The following is a 25100-nucleotide window of genomic DNA, read 5'->3' on the forward strand; positions in this document are numbered from 1 at the left end:
GATACTTTCCTTTACATCATTGCTAGCATTTATTATTGAATTACTGCTTAATTTTTCGGCTTCTAACTGGCTTGAATCCAATGAGCTTGCTCTTATCTCTTTTCTCCTGCCATGATTACATATGCTACGGGTTATATCATATGCAATCATTTTAGCACTCTTGAGACTATCTTGATGATTTAATTGCTGAATTTAGCAATGGCCCCATTACTTAACATCTTGTATCACTGCTATGCAGAGTAATCACAAATTATTGCATACATCAATTTACCAACACAATTATATTATTTGGGGAGAGTGTGTCTAGTTATACCCTATCACATTGTGATCCCGAGTCCAACCTGGCTCCGATCCGGGTCCGGCGGTTTCAAATTAAACACAGGACAATTTGCTGGATTGATCGACCCGGGTTTAATCCATCTTTTAACCCAGGTCAAATTGCTGGGTTGTTGACCTGGGTTATAACCTGGTGCTTTCAACCTGGCCATGCTGACAAATCCATCACCTGTTGCTTATCTCATCTGAATGAACCTCTGTATTCAGTCCTGGCATCTTTAGAGTAACCCATCTTTAGTGTCACAATATCTGTATCTAGCGATGTCCAAATAAATTGCATTTGTTGTTCCACACTACAGTGCTCAGTGAGAATTAAGGGGTTACTATAATCTGCATAATCTCCTCTTGGTAAATTGGAATTATGCAAAAAATTGCCTATGAGTAGGTATTTCATATCTTCAGTATACATAGGCAACCATTAAGGGATAATATTCCAGCTACATTTCACTTAATCTTACAGAATTGAATGTTGTTAATCCAAGGGCTGATGCAGAGTTGAATGGGTATACTTTTGTGTTATTAGCCTGCACATGCTCTAGATCTGAGGGCACCAGTTTATAGGTGATTCTGAGTTACTCCATTAGCAGCTGAAGTGTTATAAACGGGTGCTACCAAGGCAATCACAAAGTTGTTCCTTATGTTTATACCTTACACAGAGATACGGAATATAAAGGATTGCAGCTATCACTGGATCAAGTAACAACAAAGCCAACATTCTCTTATGCAAGCTCAAATCCAGCCATAAATGACAGTAGGAAGGCCAGTAAGTCGCGTCTTCCCAGCGCAAAGTCCAAATCCAGGACATCACCATACCCACAGGTTAGTGGCATTTGCATATAATTAATCTAATATATACATACATCAATCATTTTAAACTTCCAGTTTTTAGTTAACCAATTTAGAAAACAAACAGTAAATGTTTAAAATAAAAAGTATTTAGCTTCCAAGTCATTCTATTTTAGATATATATGTTAAAAAAACAACTGTTATTTAAAGTAATCTTTGCTTGTCTCATGAATATGTATTACACAGGACCACAGTGTTTAGGACATGTATGTCAGTGTGTTCAATTGATTACAGAAATCAGCATTATAAATCTTCCTTGTGATGAATAGCTGCCAAATATCTCAAGTCTGTAGGAGAAGGTACATGCTGGATCTGCTCATACAGAGAGTTTATTTAGCCACTGATACGGTATAACACAGCACGGACGGTGTAATGGTTAGCATTATCGCCTCACAGCACTGAGGTCATGGGATTGATTCCCACCATGGCCCGAAATGTGCAGAATTTTCCTGTGCTTGCATTTGTTTACTCCGGGTACTCCGGTTTCCTCCCACAATCCAAAAATACAGTATACTGGTAGGTTTTCTGGCTCTCACAAAATTAACCCTACAATGAATGTGTGTGTGTGTACATGTGGTAGGGAATATAGATTGTAAACTCCACTGGGGCAGGGACTAATGTGAATGTTCAAATATTCTCTGTAAAGTGCTGCGGAATATGTGTGCGCTATATAAATAAATGTTAATAAATAAATAACTTGCCATTATGGGGGAAATTTACTAAAGGAAATTTGTCAAAAATAGGTGTATTTGTATCCAGAAATACACTTATTTTTGACATTTACTATCCCATTTACTATTTACGAATATGGCAATTCGTATTCGTATTGATAGCACATCAATACGAATACGAATTGCTGTATTTTCGGGATAGTAAATGTCAAAAATAAGTGTATTTCTGGATACAAATAAACCTATTTCTTACAAATTTCCTTTAGTAAATTTCCCCCTATGGAACTTCTGCTTGAAATAATGGAATGTCTGCTTCTTTGTGAAGCATAAAATGACATGATTAGCATATAATTGCTTCAATAAACCCCACTCCCTTGACAGAGCCCACAGATTTGTGTTATTTATCTCCTCATGCTTCCACTTCACTAGGAAGTAGGTAGACTGAGGGAGGGTTGCTCACTCTTCCAGAAGATCAGGGGCCAAAAAATTGTGTGTCTCCTGTTGAATTGGGGATAGTAGGCAAGTAGGGTGATATCTCAGTATCAGGCTCTAGATTTTAAAAATAGAGCTTATGTGTATATATATATATGTTTATTTAAAGGTATCTCCACACTTAAATGAATTTATTAATTTAACAGCTAATCCATAAATGTTGTTTTCTCGCTAATTAGACTGCATTGGCTTCATTGTGACTGGCAGTGACTTCCCATTGGAAGTCCTACAGGTCAGCCACCCGCAGTAAAGACTGTCCTATTGGGAGGTGTTTCCTTTCTCCAGGACTGCCACTCCAGACTTTAATAAGCAGAGAGCTGGCTTCCTGTAGGAAGCCACTCCCTGCCTTACCGTGCAGTGCTAGCTGACTCAGCCCATAGAAGACAGGCTTTTGGCATGTTCAGTACCGTCACTGAAACTGTGCCGGGCCCAGCGCCTGTCAACTACATTGTACAGGTGCCAGGACCCTGGTCGGTGGAGACCCTGTAGCGCGGCCTGTGGCAGCCTCCCCTCTTTGTACAGGTAGGAGCCGCCATTGGTATTCTCTCTTCTAAAGCACATTATATATGAATATTTCTCAAAATGTATACATGTTCATTCCAAGATCTGTCTGCATTTTATAGTACAGGCCTGCCCTACAGGTCAGTTATCCTACATCAAAAATAAAGAGAGCGCACTTTGTTGATTATTGTTATTAAATTTTTACTTATTAATTCTTTTTATTACAATAAGTACACATTAAAATACCAAATTATAAATACATACATATACACATTTAAAATGAAATAAATTATATTCCGACTAACACCACTTTTGGCCCATGTTAATATTAAGTTGCCAACCATATAAATTGTTCCCAAATAAGATTTGGTATAGTAGATGTCACTTTCAAATTTAAAGTTATTGTAGTTATCCGGTTTATTTAGGAAACAATGCTTGTATAAATGTATATTACCGACTGATGTTTAAATGATGAGGGCGGCAGAGATCAGGCAGCTGCGTGTCCGCTGCCACCAGTGTTGCTCCAATGGACTGGGAGCCGGTACCGGAAGCAGACACTCCTGAAGCAGGTGAAGGCTGGTCTGCTGACAACCAGCGTAACCCCGATGTTGGGGGAGCCGGCGCTGGGAGCTGACAGAGTTATAGATGATATACCTCTCCAGGAGCAAGCGGCTGAAGGCGGGTGGTGTCTGGTCTGCTCACTACCAGCGTAGCCCCGAGATGGAAGGAGCCGGCGCTCGGAGCTGACACAGGTGTGGACGCCCTGGTCTCTGCGGTGGAAGAAGCACCTCTTTGGCGTTGGTGTGTCACTGTGGATCAATCAATTGAGCAGTAGAATAATTCAGTCCGGCCGTTTGGAAACTGGGCAGCAGTTGAATTGTAATTGTTGCTGTTCCTGATAGTGGGAGTCGGAATAATAAAGATAAAGATAGAGTCAGCAGACCAGCCTTCACCTGCTTCAGGAGTGTCTGCTCCCGGTACCTGCTCCCAGTCCATCGGAGCAACACCGGTGGCAGCGGACACGCAGCTGCCTGATCTCTGCCGCCCTCATCATTTAAACATCAGCCGGTAATATACATTTATACAAGCATTGTTTCCTAAATAAACCGGATAACTACAATAACTTTAAATTTGAACGTGACATCTACTATACCAAATCTTATTTGGGAACAATTTATATGGTTGGCAACTTAATATTAACATGGGCCAAAAGTGGTGTTAGTCGGAATATAATTTATTTAATTTTAAATGTGTATATGTATGTATTTATAATTTTGTATTTTAATGTGTACTTATTGTAGTAAAAATAATTATTAAGTAAAAATTTAATAACAAAGATCAACACAGTGCGCTCTCTTTATTTTTGTTGTATTTTGCTTCGCTAGTAAGACTTAGTAGTCTTTTTTTGGGAGCAGCGCTCAAGCTGTGGATTGGAGTTATATTTTTGTTTATATAACCCATTTGCATATATAAGCAAAACTGCGCCTGATTTACCCATCTGGGCAACCCTTTTCTAGTTATCCTACATTCCTTTGGCCGAAAATTATTCATGTTGGCATATCAAAGGCAATTTTAGGAGATGTGTTTAAATAATACAGTACATTGCTTGGGGAACAACAAACCAGCTATAGCTGATAATATAGGCAAATAGAGATTAAGCTATATATGATTTTGTACAGGAATTATCATGGATGCATAGACCATTACATTGTACATTATTATTACATTGTATGCAGCAAATAATGAAAAGTGGTGATCTAGTATGAAAATAAAAAAAGCAAACATCATTCAGTTTAAGCCACTGTAACTATGAAATAAGTAGGAACATTGTGTCCTGAATGAAATGGGTCATGTTTGGGGGAAAGCTATCTATTTTTTCCCTGCTAGCAAATACTAAGTGTTAAAAATAGGTTTGGTAGTGTAGTGTATATATTTCATTACAGGATACAGTTCACACCTAAGTAGGGAACATCTTAAATTGTCTATAAATAACAGGATGCCACGTTGTTAAATGAAGTAGTTTTAGTGGAAATACAAAACCCATCAAACATATTTCTTGCTGATCTAACTATGATGACTGTTTCAGCTCACAGCTAATGGAAGATAAACCTGAGGATATCTGCATGTTTGTAAACAGTCAATAATGAGTAATCCTGAGGCCTGCTGTCTCAGCCTGCAAGTTTTAGATGGCAGCAATATTAAGCCAATTCATTTAAAAATGCTTATTTCATACTTGTTTACTATTTTCTATATATTATTGTAACACACAGTATATGCATACATTAATATATAACACATTTTTTATTTTTTATTTTGTGTTTTAGATAGTATAGTTAAATCAGCCCAGTGTATATAAACAGATAGTTTTAATTGCATCTAATGTACATACTGAGATAACTTGCACTGCATAATTAACAATGACAGTCATTTTTAAAATCTCCCAGAGGAAACCATTAGGGAGCAGCCCTGTCCTTCAAACATTGGGCCTATTAGTATAGTGCATTATTCATTAGGGGGTTGTGTTATTTCCTTATTGGATACTGCCGCTAGTTCTCTGATGGAAATTCTCTCCCAGCCTCCACATTTCCTGGTTGTTGGCTGTTATATCTTGAGGAGATTTCACTTCTAAAACATGGTTATGCTCATTTTACTCTACTAAGGTGAGCTGTGCCATTTAGCCAGTGGATGTTCATTGTTTGGTCCACAGAAAAAAGGTCAACAGTCAACAGCCACTATTGGTTGACAGGCCAAAGGTCGACACATAAAAAGGGTCAACATGGTTTAGGTTCACATGTTCAAAAGGTTGACACAAGCAAAAGGTTGACATGTAAAAGGTTGACATGGTAAAAGGTCGACATGTGTTTATTAAGTTTTTTGTTGCCCTTGCATGGCTCACTGTGCTCGTCCATGCTTCGGATACAGTGCCTCACTGCACTTGGCACACTATTATATTCTCCGTCTCTTCCCACTGGGATGGTAAAGTATGAACAAGTCGGGGTTTTGAAAAAATCATGAAAAACTAATGTCAACATTTTTATCGACTTTTTCCATGTTGTCGACCCTTTGAACATGTCCTATTGACTGTCGACATTTGTACTGTTGACCTATCGACTGCATACCTGGCCAGCTGGGCCACTGGCTGGTGTTTTTGGAAGGGAAATTTGTTGTGATGGGCAGTCAGAAGGCTCCTGCCATAAGCTGGTTGTAGTTTCTTTGGATGGGTGTTGACGTGGTTTTTTATATTATAGTTTAAATAAAGGCTAATTCTTTTCCTGTCAAATTTTGCTTGTCTAATGATTTATTTGTAATATTAATATAATTCTCTGTTTAGGGTTCCCAGGTTGTTATCAGCCACTAAGGAATTGCTTACAACTCATATAGCATGTTATGTGGTTATGGATGACAAGGTGTAGCAGAGGGGCTAAACAAGGGAGACAAGGGGCAATGAATGGCCGGTGCAAACTACAAATATATTTTATGTTCTTCATTGTGCAAGGGAAGTGTCACCATGCTACCAAGTCCGCACAGTCAGGTTCCCATTAGCACGTTTCCCCGCTTATCAGTGGTGCACATCTTCATGTCTTCCAGTGTACCCAGGCCTAGGCATACATCACAACATGTTTCTTATCACTCACTGCATCAGGTGGGTTTCTAGTTTTGTTTTCTGCCTTAGACATTGGCCAATGTGTGCATCAAGGTGTGGTTTTAGTATTCAGTGCTACAATGTAACTAATCTTTTGTGCTGTGTCCCTCCTCATCAGTAGTTGAATGACAGGTGGGTTCCATGTCATATGGCCCCATTACTAGGCTGGTGATTTTTTATGTCCTTTCCCCGCAGAGTTTGTAGGGCATAAAAGAACCTCTCATGTGGAAACTTTTTTTAAATTGTATCTCTATGTAGCTTCATGATGTCAGATTTGGCCCTGATGCCTATATTGGGGCTAATTTGTTGCACCAATCCCCACCGCTCCAGAGCTTTAAGTCCAATATGATATTTGGTCTTATTGTTGACATTCATATTGCTTATACCCCAATAGCAACATCGGAATGTCAAGATGGTTCAAACTGTTAACAGGTTGAGTGTTGACGTCTAAATTTGTTACCATGCTTAATGCTGATATTCTAAAGATGCCACAAATGTCACCATGGCCACTGTCAACATCCTGAGCATGCTGACAGTTTGACCATGTCGACATCCTCAGGTTGACCTGATGACTGATGATTGATGAAATTATAATTGTTGACAAGTCATACCACATCTGTCTCAGCTTGGGGTTCACATGGGGGATTTGTGACTCTACACATTGATTGGAAGCTAATTGTTCTCACAAGAGCCTCCTACTTCATTAAGGACATGTTTTGTTTATCTGTAATGGGCATAATTTAAGCATGTATTCATGATCAGCCCTGCTCATTGTAACTAATTGTACTAAACAACAGTATTTACACAGCTGATGGCTGCCTAGGCACTGTGCAGCTCAGCAGGTATGTGTTTTCTGTGTGATAACTGTAATGTACCTGCTTGTATTGTTGCCTGCCTGGCTGTTGCGGCGACCAGTGGTGCCGTTGATAGCTGCCTAGGTTCTTTGCAGCTCGGCAGGTATGTGTTCCCTGTGTGATAACTGTACTGTCTCTGCCTATATTGTTACCCACCTGGCTGCTGCAACGACTATGGTGCCGCTAACGGCTGCCTAGGCGCTGTGCAGCTCAGGGAATAAATTTTCCCTGCGTCTATAACCCCCAGGGTGTATCTAGTCTATACCTCTATGTGTTATGTATATCTGTACTGTCACTGTTTAACTGTACCTAACTGACTGTTGCACAGCATTCCCAACCAAATTCCTAGTATGCGCAAGTATACCTGGCCAATAACGGTGATTCTGATTCTGATTTAAACTTGTGATTCCAAACATAATGTCTCATTATTCCTGTTTTAGACAATGCTGTTTATTGAACTATCCACCTGTAACGCAGTATGTGTGGCATCAGCTGTGATTACTGTGGTTCACATCTGTATGATGATTATTAACATTCATAATGACCCAATTTATAAAGCATATTAATATAAAGTTTAGGTACTTATATGTTAGTCGGGCGCCCACTAAGCTATTTGCTTAGTTTTAAGCGTCCCCTCGCGGGGCTCGCTACGCTCACCACGCTTCAGGCACGGTGGCGCGCTGTGCTCGCCACACTATATAAAATAAACTCCATGGATAGTGGGGGTATGAGCATACTTACTATAGTGGGCGCCCAACTAACATATAAGTACCAAAGTTTATTCTGATGTTAGGAGTAAGATGTGGCAAACACTTCTTTATTCTAGAAAACCATGGTCATGATATCTAACACAATCTTGGTGCAGTATGGCCAGGGTTTAAAGTGGTCCTGGAGAGGTGGTGGAACTTCTTTCCCATAACACCAACCCCCCTTTCCCCCTCCCTCAGTAGGCAGAGCCTACACAAGTGCCAGGGAATTTTTGCCCTACCTCCCATAAAGGGATATTAAAAGTACAACACACATTAGCTCAATCATAAACACGTTACACTGCATGTAGTGCCCTTGATTCATATTCACACAGTAATGCCCCTTATACACATAATGTCCACAGATGTGCTGCTTGTATACATCTGTCCATGTCCCTCAGCAGCTTCATGCCCTGCGTCCCTCCAACAGCTTCCCCACCTCTGAGTACCTCTAGTCCCCTCTCACTCTTTCTTTGGCATGTACAGAGGTCTGCTCCTCTTAGTGGCTCTTCTTCACTTCAGCGGCGCTGATGGCATGACATCACATACACCGTGCCAGAAGAAGCTGCTCGGACTGGACTTTCTGTTGTAATTACTGTTCAGGGCTGTAATGGAGGTGGATCTCAGGTCCCCCTAACATTAGAGGTGGTGGAACTGAGTTCCACCCTGTTCCCCCTCACTTTAACCCCTAGTATGGCCATGAATGCACAATGAGAATGCTGTAACATACATTGAAAGAAAGTCATAATCACTTTCCTTTTTACTTCCCATGTGTTCTTTGATACATTAAACGAATAATTTCAGGGACTAAATTGAGAATGAACATAATATGCCACTTCCTACCCATACCATGTAGCTTGTAATGAGAAATTATAGTTCTCCTTTAAGATAAAGTTTTCATTACATTTTTGTTAAATGTCTACATTAATACTTACCAACCTCGTAGCAAATGGTCAAACTGTAAAACAAGAAGAAATACACAGAATTTTCTTCTTCATTATAATCTCATTTTTCTCTCTAAATTATAATCTTTCCAACAAGTTATACACTGCAGGGCATGACATAGAAGTAGCCCTTTGACTATTAGGATTACGGCTCCGATAGCCTGACATGTCATTTCTAATAACGATAGAGTGGTGCAAAATAAAACCATAATCACTCCCCTCTATTAAAAAAAGGGCATCACACAGAGTCATGCCATTTAATAGTCAGTGATAGCAGAACATTTAATCAAATTTTATCACTTAGTTTTTTAAATGAGAGTTTATGACATATTCTGAAATCTCCTCACCATCACCTCTCTAGATATAATTTAGTTATACAAACTTCCCTCTGTGTATGTAAAAAATAGGGCACTACTCTGTGTAGGCAGAACCAAGCTTAGGATACTGGAAAGGCTTTATGTTCTTACATTTATTAGTAGATACTTTTACCTAACAACATTAAATCGTATGCTCTTTAGGGGATTGGATTCTCCAATCTGAATAATTACATTCTCACTGTATTATCAAGTATTTAACTCATGTAAAACAAAATTTACAGTATACCATGATATACAATCTATGCAAGCAGTTATATTGTTGTTCAGACCAAGTTCTGCACATGTATCTTAATAAATATTGTGTTACATATAGTTTAGATGAGACATCTGCTTATTGGGAATCGAAATCTGGGTCCTTGAAAAACAACTGGAGGCCCAACTGCATAGCTGCCAAATGCCTATTAGCTCATTCTGTGAGGTTTCATTGACGTTTCATTCGCTTATAAATGATTACAGCTTCTGTCAGTTATCTGTGCAAGCCGATTTGGTACCTGAAAAACCCACATTTAGTGGTACCTTATTTTATTTTTTTCTGCATTGATTTATTCAAATGAAATGATATGCCGAGTTTACAGACTACCTAATGAGAAATATCCCCTTTCTGTCTCTATGTGACTTTAAGTTGATCATTTGTTATTTTTGTGATTATGGCTGGGACCTGAATCATAGATGTACTGTATGCTAAGACATCTGCATGCTGTAGTAGCTTGCTGAGACAAATATAAAAAGCAGCACAAGAAGCACCTGCGTACAAACTTGCAGATCATCCAATAATTGACCATCTAAATAACAGTGTAGTCGTGAGGAATGGCTACAGGAGCTGATATGCTAGCACCATTTTTTATGCATACCAGATCGCTGATGAAGACTGAGCTTCCCCCCCAAAATGGTTGCAAATCACGTCTGTGTTTTTGCTGCTAATTCCAATGAAGGCTCCCAAACAATTCCTGTCTGTCTATCACTTTGCAAATAAATCCTCACTATGAGCGACTTTGCAAAGGTTCCTTGGTGCGTGTGCAGTCAGCGGATAATCCCTCAACTGCAAAAACATCAGCATTGCATACAGCTCTGAATCAGGCCCATGGTTGCTTAATAAATAAACATTTCATGCTAACCCAAATAATAATTCAAAGAGCAAATAAGTGACTGTACCCTAGCCTAAAAACATCCAGTAATCACTTTTGTTTATCTTCCATGGCAGATGAGCAGGAATATACCATATTAAATGAGTTGCATATATTTGTATTGGCATATTTGGGGGGTACTTTCAAATATTAAGTATCCCCCAGATGTATCCCAGATATACCATATACAGATGTATCTCCAATATTGGCCCCTACTTTTCTGTTGGCAAAAGCAGCCCTCAATAAATTAAAATTGACACACTACCCCATAGGGGATACAGTCAATGGATAGATATGATTGGGAATAGTAACCTGTGTAGAGTGTATTCGAATTTCTACAGAACCTATCCACACATCTATAATTAAAATTAAATATTTACTCAAGGGAAGCCATTTTGCACCAGGTAAAGAAGAAAACAACAGAGCTGACAGATAATGGCTTTGACCAATGGAATATAAGAATGCAGTGGTGTTTGGATGCAGAAGTGGAGTACATAGAAGAGGAAACCAAGTTAAAATGTACTTCATACAATTAAATATAAATGATAGCATCAGTCTATTATTTAAAAGCCACACCTGACACATGACAAGGCCCTAACTCTGAATAGGGCAATTAAAGCTATACACTATCTGCAGGGCCGATGCTAGGGCGTTTGGTGCCCCCCTGCAAACTATCAATTTGCTATTAGGTAAAAGGTGGTTGTGACAACTGATTCAGGTGCTCAGGGTCATAAGCGTTTAATAAAAGGAATAAATGTAATAGTGACAAACAAAATATAAATTATTACACACACACACACATATAACACATGTGGCACATTTGGGGTTCTTCAACAATAAGATGAAGCCAGAGACAGCACCAGGGGAGAGCGCAGGTACACAGTATTTCAACCCCTTCTTTTTAAACTATAAATTTGCGACCTCCCATACTTTACAAGGAGTCAGCATGTGCCCAAGGTGCATGCTAAAAAAAGGGTGTATAATGCCCAAAATAGTAGTGCCTCTTATACACATAATATGCCCAATAGCAGCATTGCTGTAACTAGACATTTTGGTGAACTGTGCTAGAAAATCAATTAGTGCCCCCACCACACACACACACACACACACACACACACACACACACACACACACACACACACTAAACATAGGGCCTGACTTGATGGTGGGGTGTAGCTTCATAATAGTATCAATTCACTTTACACCACACAGGAGTGCCACTTATACACATTGCACCAGCTAGGCACACTGTCCCAAGTGTGCTGTCCTTAGATATACTGTGCCAGGTAGAGCTCCATAGACACACTGCACCAGGTAGAGCCCCTAAGACACACTGCCCCAGGTTTATGCAAAATGTACATATAACAAATTATTGATAGCTTATTAATCATTTATGCTGTGAAAGTTACTATAGATAGTTAAGCCACATATATCTTAATAAAAATATTATGCCATTAAATATTTCTGGAATTTCCTATTTCTTCAAATTTCAAAGAATATCCTCATATGTCGCTAAACCAGTCATAAACCATTTGAGATGTCTGACTTTCTCTGGTTTGAGGTTTTAGAAGGATTTATATACATTAATGATTATATGTAGCTTAGAATTTCTGTAGAAGTAAACTTGTCTGCATTAAGCATGTTTTATGGAATGCACATTTTCTAAGGTTCTGACTTCATGTTAATATCTTTCATATGTCACAAATGTCCTGTTAAATCATTTGTCATAAAATAATATTAAATTGCTTTAATTAACAATGGGTAGTTTTGAGTAGTATCCTGAATTATAGATCATTGTAAAGTGATATTTGTTCATACATTTTAAGTAGCAACTAATCTTGTTCTTTAATAAGTGAATAACTCTAAAAGTATCTTTAGTCCTTTTTTTAAATAAACTTTTTCTATTGAAAGTGCTTCTTAAACTGATGTAATTAAGCACAAACCCTGGAAATCACTGTCTAGGGGTCAGCGCAGAAATATTTAATTGTTAATTATCATATTACTTTTTTTAAATTGCTATTTATTCTTTATCAATCAAATATTGTTCTACTTAAAATATTGGTTATGTAGGATAGATAACAGGTGGGGGCACAATGACTAATTCAGCATATCCTTAATTATAATACCTATGACAGCCCAATTCTGAATACAGCAGTACCTGCCCATTCAGTGCCACATAATATTAGCACAGTTTTGTGTTACTATTAAATTAATGAAGGGGAGATGTATCAAGTCTTGGAGATAAATTAAGTACCTAAATCAACCAATTCATTTCTGTCATTTCAAGCATTGTGCTATGGTTTTGGTTGCTATGGGCAACTTATTTACTTCATCTCTTCCCAAGGCTTGATAGTAAGTAATGTGAGATATTCAGTTTATAAATTATAAAGATGAAAACGCAATGTGTGCATGTTCTATTTAAATGATAGTTAATATGTATATTTGATTTGGTGAATAAATAGGAAACAGCTGAAAGCATCCTAAAGAATATTACATTATTGTCATGGAACTCAGCAGCAAAAGGTTATGCCTATAGAGATTGTTCTAGGGTAGCATTTAAGAATCATATTTGGTCTACAAAAAAACCATCTCTTACGAAGGTATGCCCAGGGATTAAAGTGGGGGGGAATGAGGTGGAAGAACTGTGTTCCACCACATGTAATGGTGATGTGGAACTAGTTTAACCTCCACCATGGCCCTCTGCACAGTAATTCTAACAGGAAAGCCTTGTATTTTGCAAGGGGGTGCGAAAAAACCCTACAACTAACCCTGGATCTTTATAATGGGGGAGGGGAGGAATTAGGTGGCAGAGGGAAATGAGTTCCACCACCTCTCCAGGACTACTTTAATCCCTGGGTATACTTTACTGCTGATTGTAATTTTCTTGGCTACATTGTGCTGATTTAGTGATTTATGAGATGTACCAAAGGGGTTCTAATAAAAACACAGACTGAAGAAGTTTCTAACCATTTAACATTACAATAATTGAGTACTTCATGGAAATATAAAGTTTACACTTACTAACACTTCATATATTACAATTAAATATATATATATATATATCATAAAATGTTTTCAGTATAAATATTTTATTGATTTACGGTTACTATCTAAATGTGAATACATGTAAAAACCTATGTTTAAAATTAGGGCCAAAGTATTTGATAGTGCAGTAATATGCAAACGTGTTTTCTTGGCCATGTGTTTTCAGTTTTAAAACATTTTCAAATACAGAAAACATATTAAAAGCTATTATATGTTGTCTTTTACTTTTATGGTTATATTATGTTACTTTACTGAAGACTTCTGCCAGCTGTATTATGCTATAATATTCAATGCAATAGACATATTTTAACTTTAAGGTTTACATTAGTAAAACACAAGATAAAAGTGATTTAATGGCTACCATCTGGCCAGAGTGTAAGACATCTGTGGTATTTTCTTTTTCATTTTCGTTCAGGTACAGATCAGTGTTGAGAATTTAGAGGCTGCTCGCATAATCTCAGATAAAGGAATCCTCTCTGTTGGACCTGATTTTTTTTTATCCTTTACTTTTCATCTTGTAGATTGTTTAAAGATGAATAGTAATATCCCCCCTTTATTTATAGTTAATAAACATGCATATCACATTTTAGAAGAAATAAAAAGCAGCATAACAGTCTTTTTTAAATTAGTACATAAAAAAATGTGTTTTATTTTAATTGTTAAATCATTTTTTAACTATACAGTTGATTACAATTATTTTTAATAATAGCCACTTTTTGTGTTGCAACATACTTCAATGCTTCATATTTGTTTGCTCTGGTATTGATTGTTTTTCTTATTCATTATATAAGAATAGACAGTCCTTTTTGGGAATAGAAAAAAAATGATTCCCTGTCTCAAATAAGTGATCAAATCTCTTGGAAAATATATATATATATATATATATATATATATATATATATATATATACCTGTATAAAAATATAAATGAAGTATAAACACACAGTAAAATTAAAGCATGATTGTTTAGAAACAAACATATTTAATAGGTTGGAAACTACAACAGGTACGTATGTGTTCAGACACCGAAACCTTATAATGGGCAGGGCAGTAAAGGTATGGAACACTCTTCCAGAAAAGGTGATGATGGCAGACGCATTGAATACATTTAAAATAGGGTTGGACAGATATTTTCTGGAAAAAAATGTCAGGGGTACAACTAATCACTACAGTATATAGCCCATGGTTGGAACAAAGGGTACAACTGAAATGGAGATATCACATATAGTCTATACTACCTAATGGGTCCTGTATAAGGTTGAACTTGAGGGATGTAAGTTGATGTAGATGTAGCTTATCTAGACTTTAGTAAGGCTTTTGACAGTGTCCCACATTGCAGACAGTTAAATAAACTTGAAAGTTTAGGATTGGATTCTAAGATGGTTGAATGTATAAGATCTTGGTTGCAGGACAGAAAACAGAGTTGTAGTAAATGGATTGCAGTCACAGGAGGGAAAGGTTGCCAGTGGAGTACCCCAGGGATCTATACTTGGACCAGTGCTTTAAAATATCTTTATTGGTGATATTGCAAATGGAATTGAGGGTAAAATATGCCTTTTGTGCAGATGACACAAATGTATGCAACAGGGTAGACACACCAGGAGTGGTAAAATAAATGATTGATGATCTAGGCACAGTAGATTGTAGGAATGGTCAAGAGCATGGCAATTACAGTTTAATGCCCAAAAAATGCAAAATCATGCACTTGGGTCTCAAAAATCCAAAGACTAAATATAGTAAAAATGACACTATAATGGAAACTTCTGAGAAAGAGAGGGATCTAGATATCACTATTTCAGTTGACTTAAAGGCAGGCAGGCAGACAGGCAATGTAACAAAGCAATGTAGAAGGCAAGTAAGATGCTTGGTTGCATAGGGAGAGGAATCAACAGTAGAAAAAAATAAGTAATAATGCCACTGTATAGGTCATTGGTATGACCTCATCTAGAGTACTGTGTACAGTTCTGGAGGCCATATGTTCAGAAAGATATAAATACATTAGAGACTGTACAAAGAAGGGCAACTAATATGGTGCATGGCCTACATCACAAAACTTACCAGGAAACACTAAAATACCTTAATATGTATAGTTTAGAGCAGAGACAGGGGACATGGTAGAAAATATATCAAGGATTTTAACAAGGTACAGGTGGGAGACATTCTTCACAGGAAGAGGAGCAACAGAACACGAGGACATGCACTGAAACTAGAGGGTGAGGAAGATTCAGGGCAAATTTGAGGAAAAATTACTTCACAGAAAGGGTAGTGGACCTCCCATCAGAGGTGGTAGTGTCCAATACAGTAGAGCAATGTAAACATGCTTGGGATAGGCATATTGATATCCTTAGAAAGAAATAAGGATCAAATATGGTTTGAGGTAACATGTTTAAAAAAGGGGTAGACTAGATGGGCCAAGTGGTTCTTATCTGCCGTCAAATTCTATGTTTCTATGTTTTTTCAACCTCAACTACTATTGTACTAAGTTAAATTAGTGATGTGGCGTGGATAAGATTGACTTCTGTTTGTCCACATAGTTTATGATTGGCAGCCATCAGCACTGCTTTTGCCTATAACAATAACCATAAATAATTTCTATTAGTCCTGGACCACCAACCTGAGGCACCCCTGCAAGTGCCCCAAGGCACCCCATGGCACACAGTTTGGGACCACTGGCCTAAACCTTAAAGAAAGGTCATATGTGAAAGGTTCTGTTGAGTGTTTTTGAAGCATTTGTTATGTAAAGCTTATTAAGAAACAGAAATGAGATAAAACTGTTTAAAATTGTCTGCAATTTAACTTAGGCAAAAGTGTGATACTTAAAAATGTTTTGTTTGTTTTTAAACTCCAATATTTATTGTCCTGTTCTATTTTGTTTTCTGATTATTATTTATTATCAACACTATGATTATTTAAATACAAACTTTTGTTTAAACATAATTTATTCATATCATGTTGCATTCAGTAGAAAGACACAAGAAGATACTGTAACAAAATAAACATATGGGGGACAATTCTATTAGGTGTGATGGGCTTGATCTTGCCATGGATTTGCTTAATTATGTAACAAGCGAGACTGGATATACCATAAGTGTAGCATAGAACCTCACTTACTCACAGGTAATCACTTTGAGCCCATGAAAATAGGGATGACTTCAGTACAAAATATTTCAATATCAATGTTCTGCAAACCATAGTTCAATAAGCATACCAAATATAACAAAAAACATAAACAGGGTTAGTGGTCTAGGGTGAAGACCCACTGCTCCAGGGCAAATGCAAACTTTTTAAAGAGAATATAACTGATAATATCTATATATGTACGAAGACTCCTTAAATATTGCTAAATTTAATCATTTTTTATTTTTCCATTCAGTATTCTGGATTTCATACAGAAAGATCTGAATCAGACCATGACAGTCAATGGGGTGGCAGCCCTTTAACTGACACCACTTCACCACAACTTCTGGATCCATTAGAAAGACCAAGCTCCCAGCAACATGATGTGTCCTGTGCGTATCGACAGTATCCAGAAAGAAGTGCCCTCTGTTTTGGATTTGCCCTTGACCACTCAAGATTAAATGAAGAGAGACACCATCATAGTCAGTCCTGTGACAGTGGCAGATGTGAAGCTGGTAGATATTTTCTTGGTAGTCCACAAACTGGCAGGGAGACATGGTGGGGTTCTCGTTCAGCTCTTCCTGTGCCAAAATCCTCCCCAGAAAGCAGAGATGGGTATGATAGCTCCATGCCACATATAACTTCTGTTCAGAGAGTCCATGGTAAGAAAAACTTGAAATTTGGATAAAAATGATCATTCTGAAATTTGGTTAGAGCACTATTCTTATTGTTCTTTTTAAAATGATATATAAAATGTAATAAAAGTGTATAGTAGTTATTTAAATAACACACATATTATGCAACACTGTACAGGAAATATATATATATTCATCCACTTCAGTCCCTGCCCCAGTGGAGTTTACAATTTATATTCCCTACCATCATAGGCGTGCGCACATTGAGTGTTAGGGGTGCACAGGCACCCCCTAATGCTGTGCCCACCCATTTGAACACCTCCCTGTCGCTAGCAATACCAGCAATATTTTTTTTTTATCAAAGACTTGCTAATTAAAATAAGCACCCATCAATCAATTGTGTGTTTTGCATTGTTAATTATACTAGACCATTGTCATATCACTACATACCTGTGTCATCCATATATGTTTTTGACTTTATTTGCATGTACTGTTACACAGAGTAATTAGAATACTAAAACTGAAATAGGCGGAAGATTATGGTGTGGCTGAGACGATTTATATTGTAGTGAGTGCCAATAAATGATGGTAGACCAATCTGATGATTGGTGTTATACACACCCCTTTAACAATGCACCCCCTAATAAAATGTGCTGCGCACGCCTATGCCTACCATGTGTTATTATTAGCATATCTAGATTTTGAAGTGAAGGGGAGCAATAAGTAAAAATAAACTCCATGGTTTGTCAGAGTCAGAATCTAAGAAAAAAAAAGTGCATAAAGCATTATGTACTCTCACATCCTCTGATCACTGCAGTGCTGTGTAGTCTGATGTGGACAAAGCATGCCAGATAGTCAGACAGAGATTGTGAGGCTCAGATTACGATAGTTAAAATCAGGAAGTCAAAGGGAGGTCACTATGTTAGAAGAGAAAGGTAAACATTAAGAACTCTTCACATTTAATGGTGATGTGCTAGGAGAGTTGAGCAATACTTAGAGTTTGGGACCCTCTTCATATAAAAGAAGAGCCCACTAGTGGGCCATTAGGGCCAAAAGTCCTGTAGCTAAAGTTCTGGTGTACAGAGTGAAACTGACAACTTATGATAGTATACCCAGGAAACCATGTGCACTGCACATCCTGCACATCCTGGGTATGGCAGGAGACACTTTGACAGGAACAAGAACAACCATATGCCAGTAACCAAAGAACATGGAAGCTGCTGTACTAAAGGGTATTGCTTTGCACACTGAAAGAGCACAAACTTAACATGAAACCAAGTCTCCTGGAACACATAACTCGGCTCCCTGTCCCAATTTTACTATTAAAGCAAGATAGCAGACAAGACTGAAAGCACAACACAAGACTGTTATTATAATGTATCTAGGAACATATTTCCATGAAAGAAAATGAGGTTTACATTGTTTTATTTATACAGTATGTATACACTGTTGCAGTATAAATGTATTTTCCCAAAAATGTCTAGTATTGTATATTTTAAAATGTTATTATATATTATACACTTATGATGTTTACTGTGAGTACATTGGTGTTGTATAGAATGAAAAATGTGGCATTTGATTTTAAAATAATGTTTTTTAGGTTTTATGATATGTTATTGATTGTTTTAAAAAAGAGTAACACCCCCAGTCTCCCTATACAATTGTCTATGCTTTTTAGAATCTGAATATTGTCTTGTTTGCTATTTGTAGGGAGAAATCATTGGGATGAAGACAGTGTTGTCAGTTCTCCAGATCCTGGTTCCGCAAGTGAATCAGGAGATCGTTATCGTACTGAGCAATATCAAAATAGTCATCACGAACCAAGCAAAATTGAAACTCTTATACGTGCAACTCAACAAATGATTAAAGAGGAAGAAAACAGGTTACAGATACGTAAATCTAGTCCAGATCAATTAACTTCTATGAATGGAGCAGCAAAAAGAAACTCAGTTTGCTTTGCCAATTATCAACAACCCCAGTTAACTGGAGTTGTGTGTCGTGGCCCTTCCGTCACTAACACTTCTCCCTGTGACCATCTACAGCAAAGGGATGGAAAAATCTTGAGCCCACATGACAATGAATATGGAAACAGTCCTACAAACCTGTCCAGGATAAACAGTCCAAGTTCTGATAGAATTTCTAAAACAGGAGTAACTATAGCAAAAGACTATCTACAAACAAATGTATCCCCGCAACAAACAGCTGAACACTCTGAATCACCGAACTACTACAGTGCCCACCGACCATATTTTGATAAGCATGCTTACACATTTACTGGATATGCTCTTGAACATCTATATGACACTGACTCTATAAGAAACTACTCATTGGGCTGTAGTGGATCACACTTTGATGTGACTTCCCATTTAAGAATACAACAGGACCCTACTCAGGTGCACAAGGGCACCTCAGTTATAATAACAAATGGCAGTTGATGAATTTCTTTGATATATATCATATGCACCATAATATTTACAATGGAATTCAATTAAATCTTTTACATGCCATTACAATCAACATCTGAGGAATTACCATGCACTGGATGGGACAGCAATGAGAGGCTAGGTTTGGATTTTGTATTTATAACACTATTATATAAGCGAATGTTAAGGGAAGTATCCATGTCATATGTCTAATTCTAGCCAGTTGTGTGGGCTTTTTAAAAATAGGAATTAATTGTTGTTGAAATGCTACAGGTTTTTGCTAATTATACTTGCATGAACATAAAGACTTTTTTCCATAAAAAAATAAAATAAAATAAAAAAGAAACAAAACAATAGAAAACAAAATCCCCTAAAACTATGCACATAGAACTTGAAGCAAAGTTGAATGTACAACACCACTTTATGTATACACATGCACAGATGCACCTGTTCTTTATGTTTATGATATGAGAAAATCAGAATGAATACAAAACACATTTTTTACTTTCTTCAACATAATTGTTTGCTTACATTACAGTTCAGCCTCTTTCTTAAATTAACCCTTTGAGTGTCAAGTGAAACATTATTATTCATCACAATGACCTGTGAAGTTTACCTTGTCTAGGAAATATAATCTTTTTTTTTTTTTAACACAACATTTTTTATTTGAATTTATATAACAAATGTGAGAGACGCTGGCATATTTTACGCATCTCTGACAGAGATGTTGGCAATCAAAGGGTTAAGGGCACAGTTACTGAAGTAGATTTGAATATTTAATAAATATAAATAATAAAAACACATTGTTTGTTTTCATATGTTCCCTTGCCATGCTATCATTATGGCTTTAATAACGATGATATAAAATTGCCCTTAAATTTATTTTGGCAATGTTTCTGTTGGCATAACTGAATGCAAATTACATCTGGAGTAATGATGTATTTTTTTCAATCCAAATTCCCTGTATTTATATACCACATATTTCTAGCTAGAAGATATTTTGTGCCCTAAAATCTGAACAAAAATGATCTTGTTTCGTGCTGATTCAAATAGACTATGGTTACATTCAGAAGTATTTTATGCTAGTATGCAAAACAATTGTATACCTGCAAACAAAAAACACAGTCTGTTTGAAATTCCATATCAAAATAATCAGAAGGAAACATTGCAAATATCTTGCGAAGCCTATGTTATTATTGCAGTCACTTAAAAATAATATTGTCTTCTGGTAAATTGGCTATATCGAATGAATAAAATAGGACTTTGATGACATGTCTATGCACTAGAGTGTTTTTCTTGCCTCTTTTAAGCCTTTGATGTTTCTCGAATTTAGGCACAATTTTCCAATACTAGGGTACCAGTATTTTGGTTCCAGTTTGAAGGTTTTTTTTAAAATGTAATGTCATTAATGATAAAAAAATATAATTAAGTATTACCCATTTATTACTTGGACATCTGTACTAGGAAGAACCAGTAAAGCTAACTTTAGTGAGGTGGTGATGGGAGCCCTACCTAGCAGTCTTGTAATAACAGAGTTTACTTAAACAATAATTGAATTTGTTTGAGAACAATGTGTCTCGCTATATTGTTCATGTAGTATTTATGTAGTAACTCGAGACTCATGATGCAATCCTATCATTTTGCGCCTACAGTATATAAAAGCACCAGAGATTTAACCTCATTTGTGTATGTCCAAATTGGATGAGATTACTGATTTACACAGATAGCGGTCCTTTTGCAATACTATTTAGTCAGTTAATAATTTAATTTCTGTAAGATTGTTATTGAGTATCATGGTTATTTTCAATTGTATAACCTCAGAGAAATAGCTGTAATATTTTGACATGCCTGCTTATTATAACTGGCCCCTAATCTCAAATATAACTTGCATACTACATATGAGAATTCATTTAATCAGATATTTTTTGTTGATGATGTTTTTTTTTAAATATTGATATGCCTACCAAAATAGAAAGATTATCTTATAGCTGGGGCAGCCAACTCCAGTCCTCGAGAGCTACCAACAGTTAATGTTTTCCAGGTCTCCTCACATAATCACAAGTGAAGTAATTAGCGCCACCTGTGGATCTTTTAAAATGTGTTAGTGAGTAATGAGTGCACCTGTGCAGCAGCTAGGTTGTCTGGAAAATGTGAACTGTTTGTAGCTCTCAAAGACTGGAGTTGGCTACCACTGTCTTGTAGCATCCATATCAAGACATATTGAGGTGAATAAGAATCAAGCACATACAATAATACTGATAAAAAAACCATCCCAGCAAACATAAATTGGAAGCTTTTTAACTAAGGAAGATGCATTTTCTTATTTGTATAGGGGCACCTGAAAGGGGCCTATCTTTAAATGAATTTGCACAGTATGTCGATGCACAGGATAATGTCTTAAGGGCTGTATTAAAAATGTTTTATTGAACATCTGAGTACTAAAGCAATTTAATTATCCTTGCTATTATAATGAGGTAAAACACTAATACATTATTATGACTCAAATTATTGTTAGAATTTAACTTCCATTAAATATTTATTTTTCAGCTAAATGTATGTTATTGCTTCAGTATATTATAAGATGTTTAGTCATTTTAAAAAAATTCTTAACGTTCATTGGACAATATACATCATTATTTATATTAATTAATTTAAGATGCCTTTGTTTAATTCCTTGCACAGACAAGCATGGCAGTTCTGTTTGTAACTCAATTGCAGTGACACATTTTAAGTTTTATCTGTAGCGTTCTGTTTTGTACATTTCCAGTTTCCTACTAAATCTAGAGAAATACTGTACTAGTGCTTGACTTAGTCTATACATTTCATCCATGACAATTCCAGAATATGAAAAATATACTACCTAAAATACTATACACATAACAGGTGCAAATGATACAAACGAATACATATTATTTGCCTCTTATAAAATACATTGTTAAATGTAACAATATAATAAAAATGTAAATAATAGGTTACTTTGAAATAATGTTATGATGCACCTTCAAAACATTCTGATTTTGTAATGGGTATTAATACATTATTACAACATGATCTACAGCTGAAATAATCTTAATGCATTTTTGTAAGGCAAAATAATGTTTTTTTAAGTATTGCCTGTTATATTAAATAGTGGTTACAACAGCGGACAGCACTTTAAAATCAAAGGTGTGTTTACACATTGGGTATAAAATGGTGTCTGACATTAGCAAATGAAAATAATTTAACCTGTTATGTTTGCTTTTATGACTGGTGCCCTTAAATCACAGTGAAATATTTATGAGATTGGATGCACATCCTCAAATGTCAGAAGTGACATGCCTTGCAATGTATATCTCTAGTGACATTGTACAGTATTATCTGTAACTTGAACTATCCTTTTGCAATGTAATGTAGGAAACATGACTGAACTATGTCAATAATATCTTGCAAAGTATTCCCATTTATAATTATTTATATTGTACATAGCTTTCTGAGGTCATTTTCAAGTTATTGTGCATATACTGTATTTATTATGTGAAGATTTTTTCCTTTGTTTTAAAAATATAGTTAAAAATGCTTAATTTTGTGTGGATTTCTGTCTCAGACTACGTCTCAGTTTTACATGGGTATACTGTATGTGAACTGTAAAAAACATGGCCATTTTAATCCTCTGGGTTGTTTTTTTTACATTAAAATTAATTTTTATATTATCTGAGTCTATCAAATTCAGTTTCAACTGTGGAACTTAGATTAAAGTGTTGATTGTACCTCTAAATGTTTTATATAAATTTAGATTTACCGTATATACTCGAGTATAAGTCGACCCGAATATAAGCCGAGGCATCTAATTTTACAACAAAAAGAATGGGAAAACTTACTGACTCAAGTGGGACCCTCACTCGAGTATAAGCCGAGGGGGGCTTTTTCAGCATAAAAAATGTTCTGAAAAAGTAGGCTTATACTCGAGTATATATGGTATTCTTAAAATAATTCTCCATAGTTTCATTCTTGATCCTTAGAACTGTGTTGTTTGCATCAGGTTAGAGATATTTTTACATACATTGATATTAATGCCTCATTATAAATTATTAGAATCTACAATGATAAATGTTTTCTTAATGAATACTGTAGTCAATAAGAAATCTGTAGGAGTCCTGCATTTCACATTTTACATTTCTAGGATGCATTTCTTATAGATACTTGTTATTGGGAATGTGAGCACAGTATTCCCAGATGCACAATACATAACCGTGATCTTGATCAGTTTTTTTGCAGTTTGTTATGCACAAACACATTGTTACTTAAAGATATATAATGGGTATCCAGCTAGCTGGTATCCCTAGGTGGCGCTGCTTAGTCAAAAAACACAATTACTCATATAGATCCAATTGGAATATGCATAAATTTATTAAAAATACAATTCATCATAAAAGGAAAACATTTTCCTAAACACACATGACATACTACACATGACATACAATAATTAATTAATTACTAGGCGAAGCTGATAATAGCTTTTGAGTGTCTGTATACTGAGGCTTATTTCAAAGAATGACTATTTGTCATATCATAGAGGCATTTCAAATGTAGAGGCTTATATAGTTACCAGTCCCAAGGGCCGTTTGTAGTGGATAAATTTTCACAGATTTTTACTGCAGTGTCCCATTGGACTTCCTCCCTTTATCTGAGCCAGGTGTTTGTTTGTAATCCTTTGAGAGGTCAACCTTTTTTCAAAGGGACCGGCTCCAGGTGGTGTCCGTCCGATGGAACTTTAGCTGTTACACAGTCAGAACTGTGTGTAAACTCACTGCGGCGCTGGGCTGGATTGTTTCCGGGCTGAAATATGTGAGGCTCCCAAGTACGCGTTTCTCCGCCTGTTTGGTAGATCAGCGGCTTCATCAGCTGATGAAGCCGCTGATCTACCAAACAGGCGGAGAAACGCGTACTTGGGAGCCTCGCATATTTCAGCCCGGAAACAATCCAGCCCAGCGCCGCAGTGAGTTTACACACAGTTCTGACTGTGTAACAGCTAAAGTTCCATCGGACGGACACCACCTGGAGCCGGTCCCTTTGAAAAAAGGTTGACCTCTCAAAGGATTACAAACAAACACCTGGCTCAGATAAAGGGAGGAAGTCCAATGGGACACTGCAGTAAAAATCTGTGAAAATTTATCCACTACAAACGGCCCTTGGGACTGGTAACTATATAAGCCTCTACATTTGAAATGCCTCTATGATATGACAAATAGTCATTCTTTGAAATAAGCCTCAGTATACAGACACTCAAAAGCTATTATCAGCTTCGCCTAGTAATTAATTAATTATTGTATGTCATGTGTAGTATGTCATGTGTGTTTAGGAAAATGTT

The 25100-nt window shown here is 36.6% G+C and overlaps 1 protein-coding gene across 2 annotated transcripts in view; it reads left to right on the forward strand.

Annotated features, from left to right (window-relative positions):
* SIM1 (SIM bHLH transcription factor 1) overlaps positions 1-23379 on the forward strand; it is an 86623-nt gene extending 63244 nt beyond the window's left edge. For both annotated transcript variants that reach the window (XM_083176985.1, XM_083176986.1), the window contains exons 10-12: positions 993-1155; positions 16952-17357; positions 19041-23379. In XM_083176985.1, coding sequence (XP_083033111.1) covers positions 993-1155; positions 16952-17357; positions 19041-19765 — 1294 coding nt within the window. In that variant the 3' untranslated portion in view covers positions 19766-23379. The remainder of the gene's footprint in view (positions 1-992; positions 1156-16951; positions 17358-19040) is intronic.
* The last annotated feature ends 1721 nt before the right edge of the window (positions 23380-25100 follow it).

This window comes from Crinia signifera, chromosome 3 (assembly GCF_055691185.1).
Source record: "Crinia signifera chromosome 3, ASM5569118v1, whole genome shotgun sequence".
Classification (NCBI taxonomy): Eukaryota; Metazoa; Chordata; class Amphibia; order Anura; family Myobatrachidae; genus Crinia; species Crinia signifera.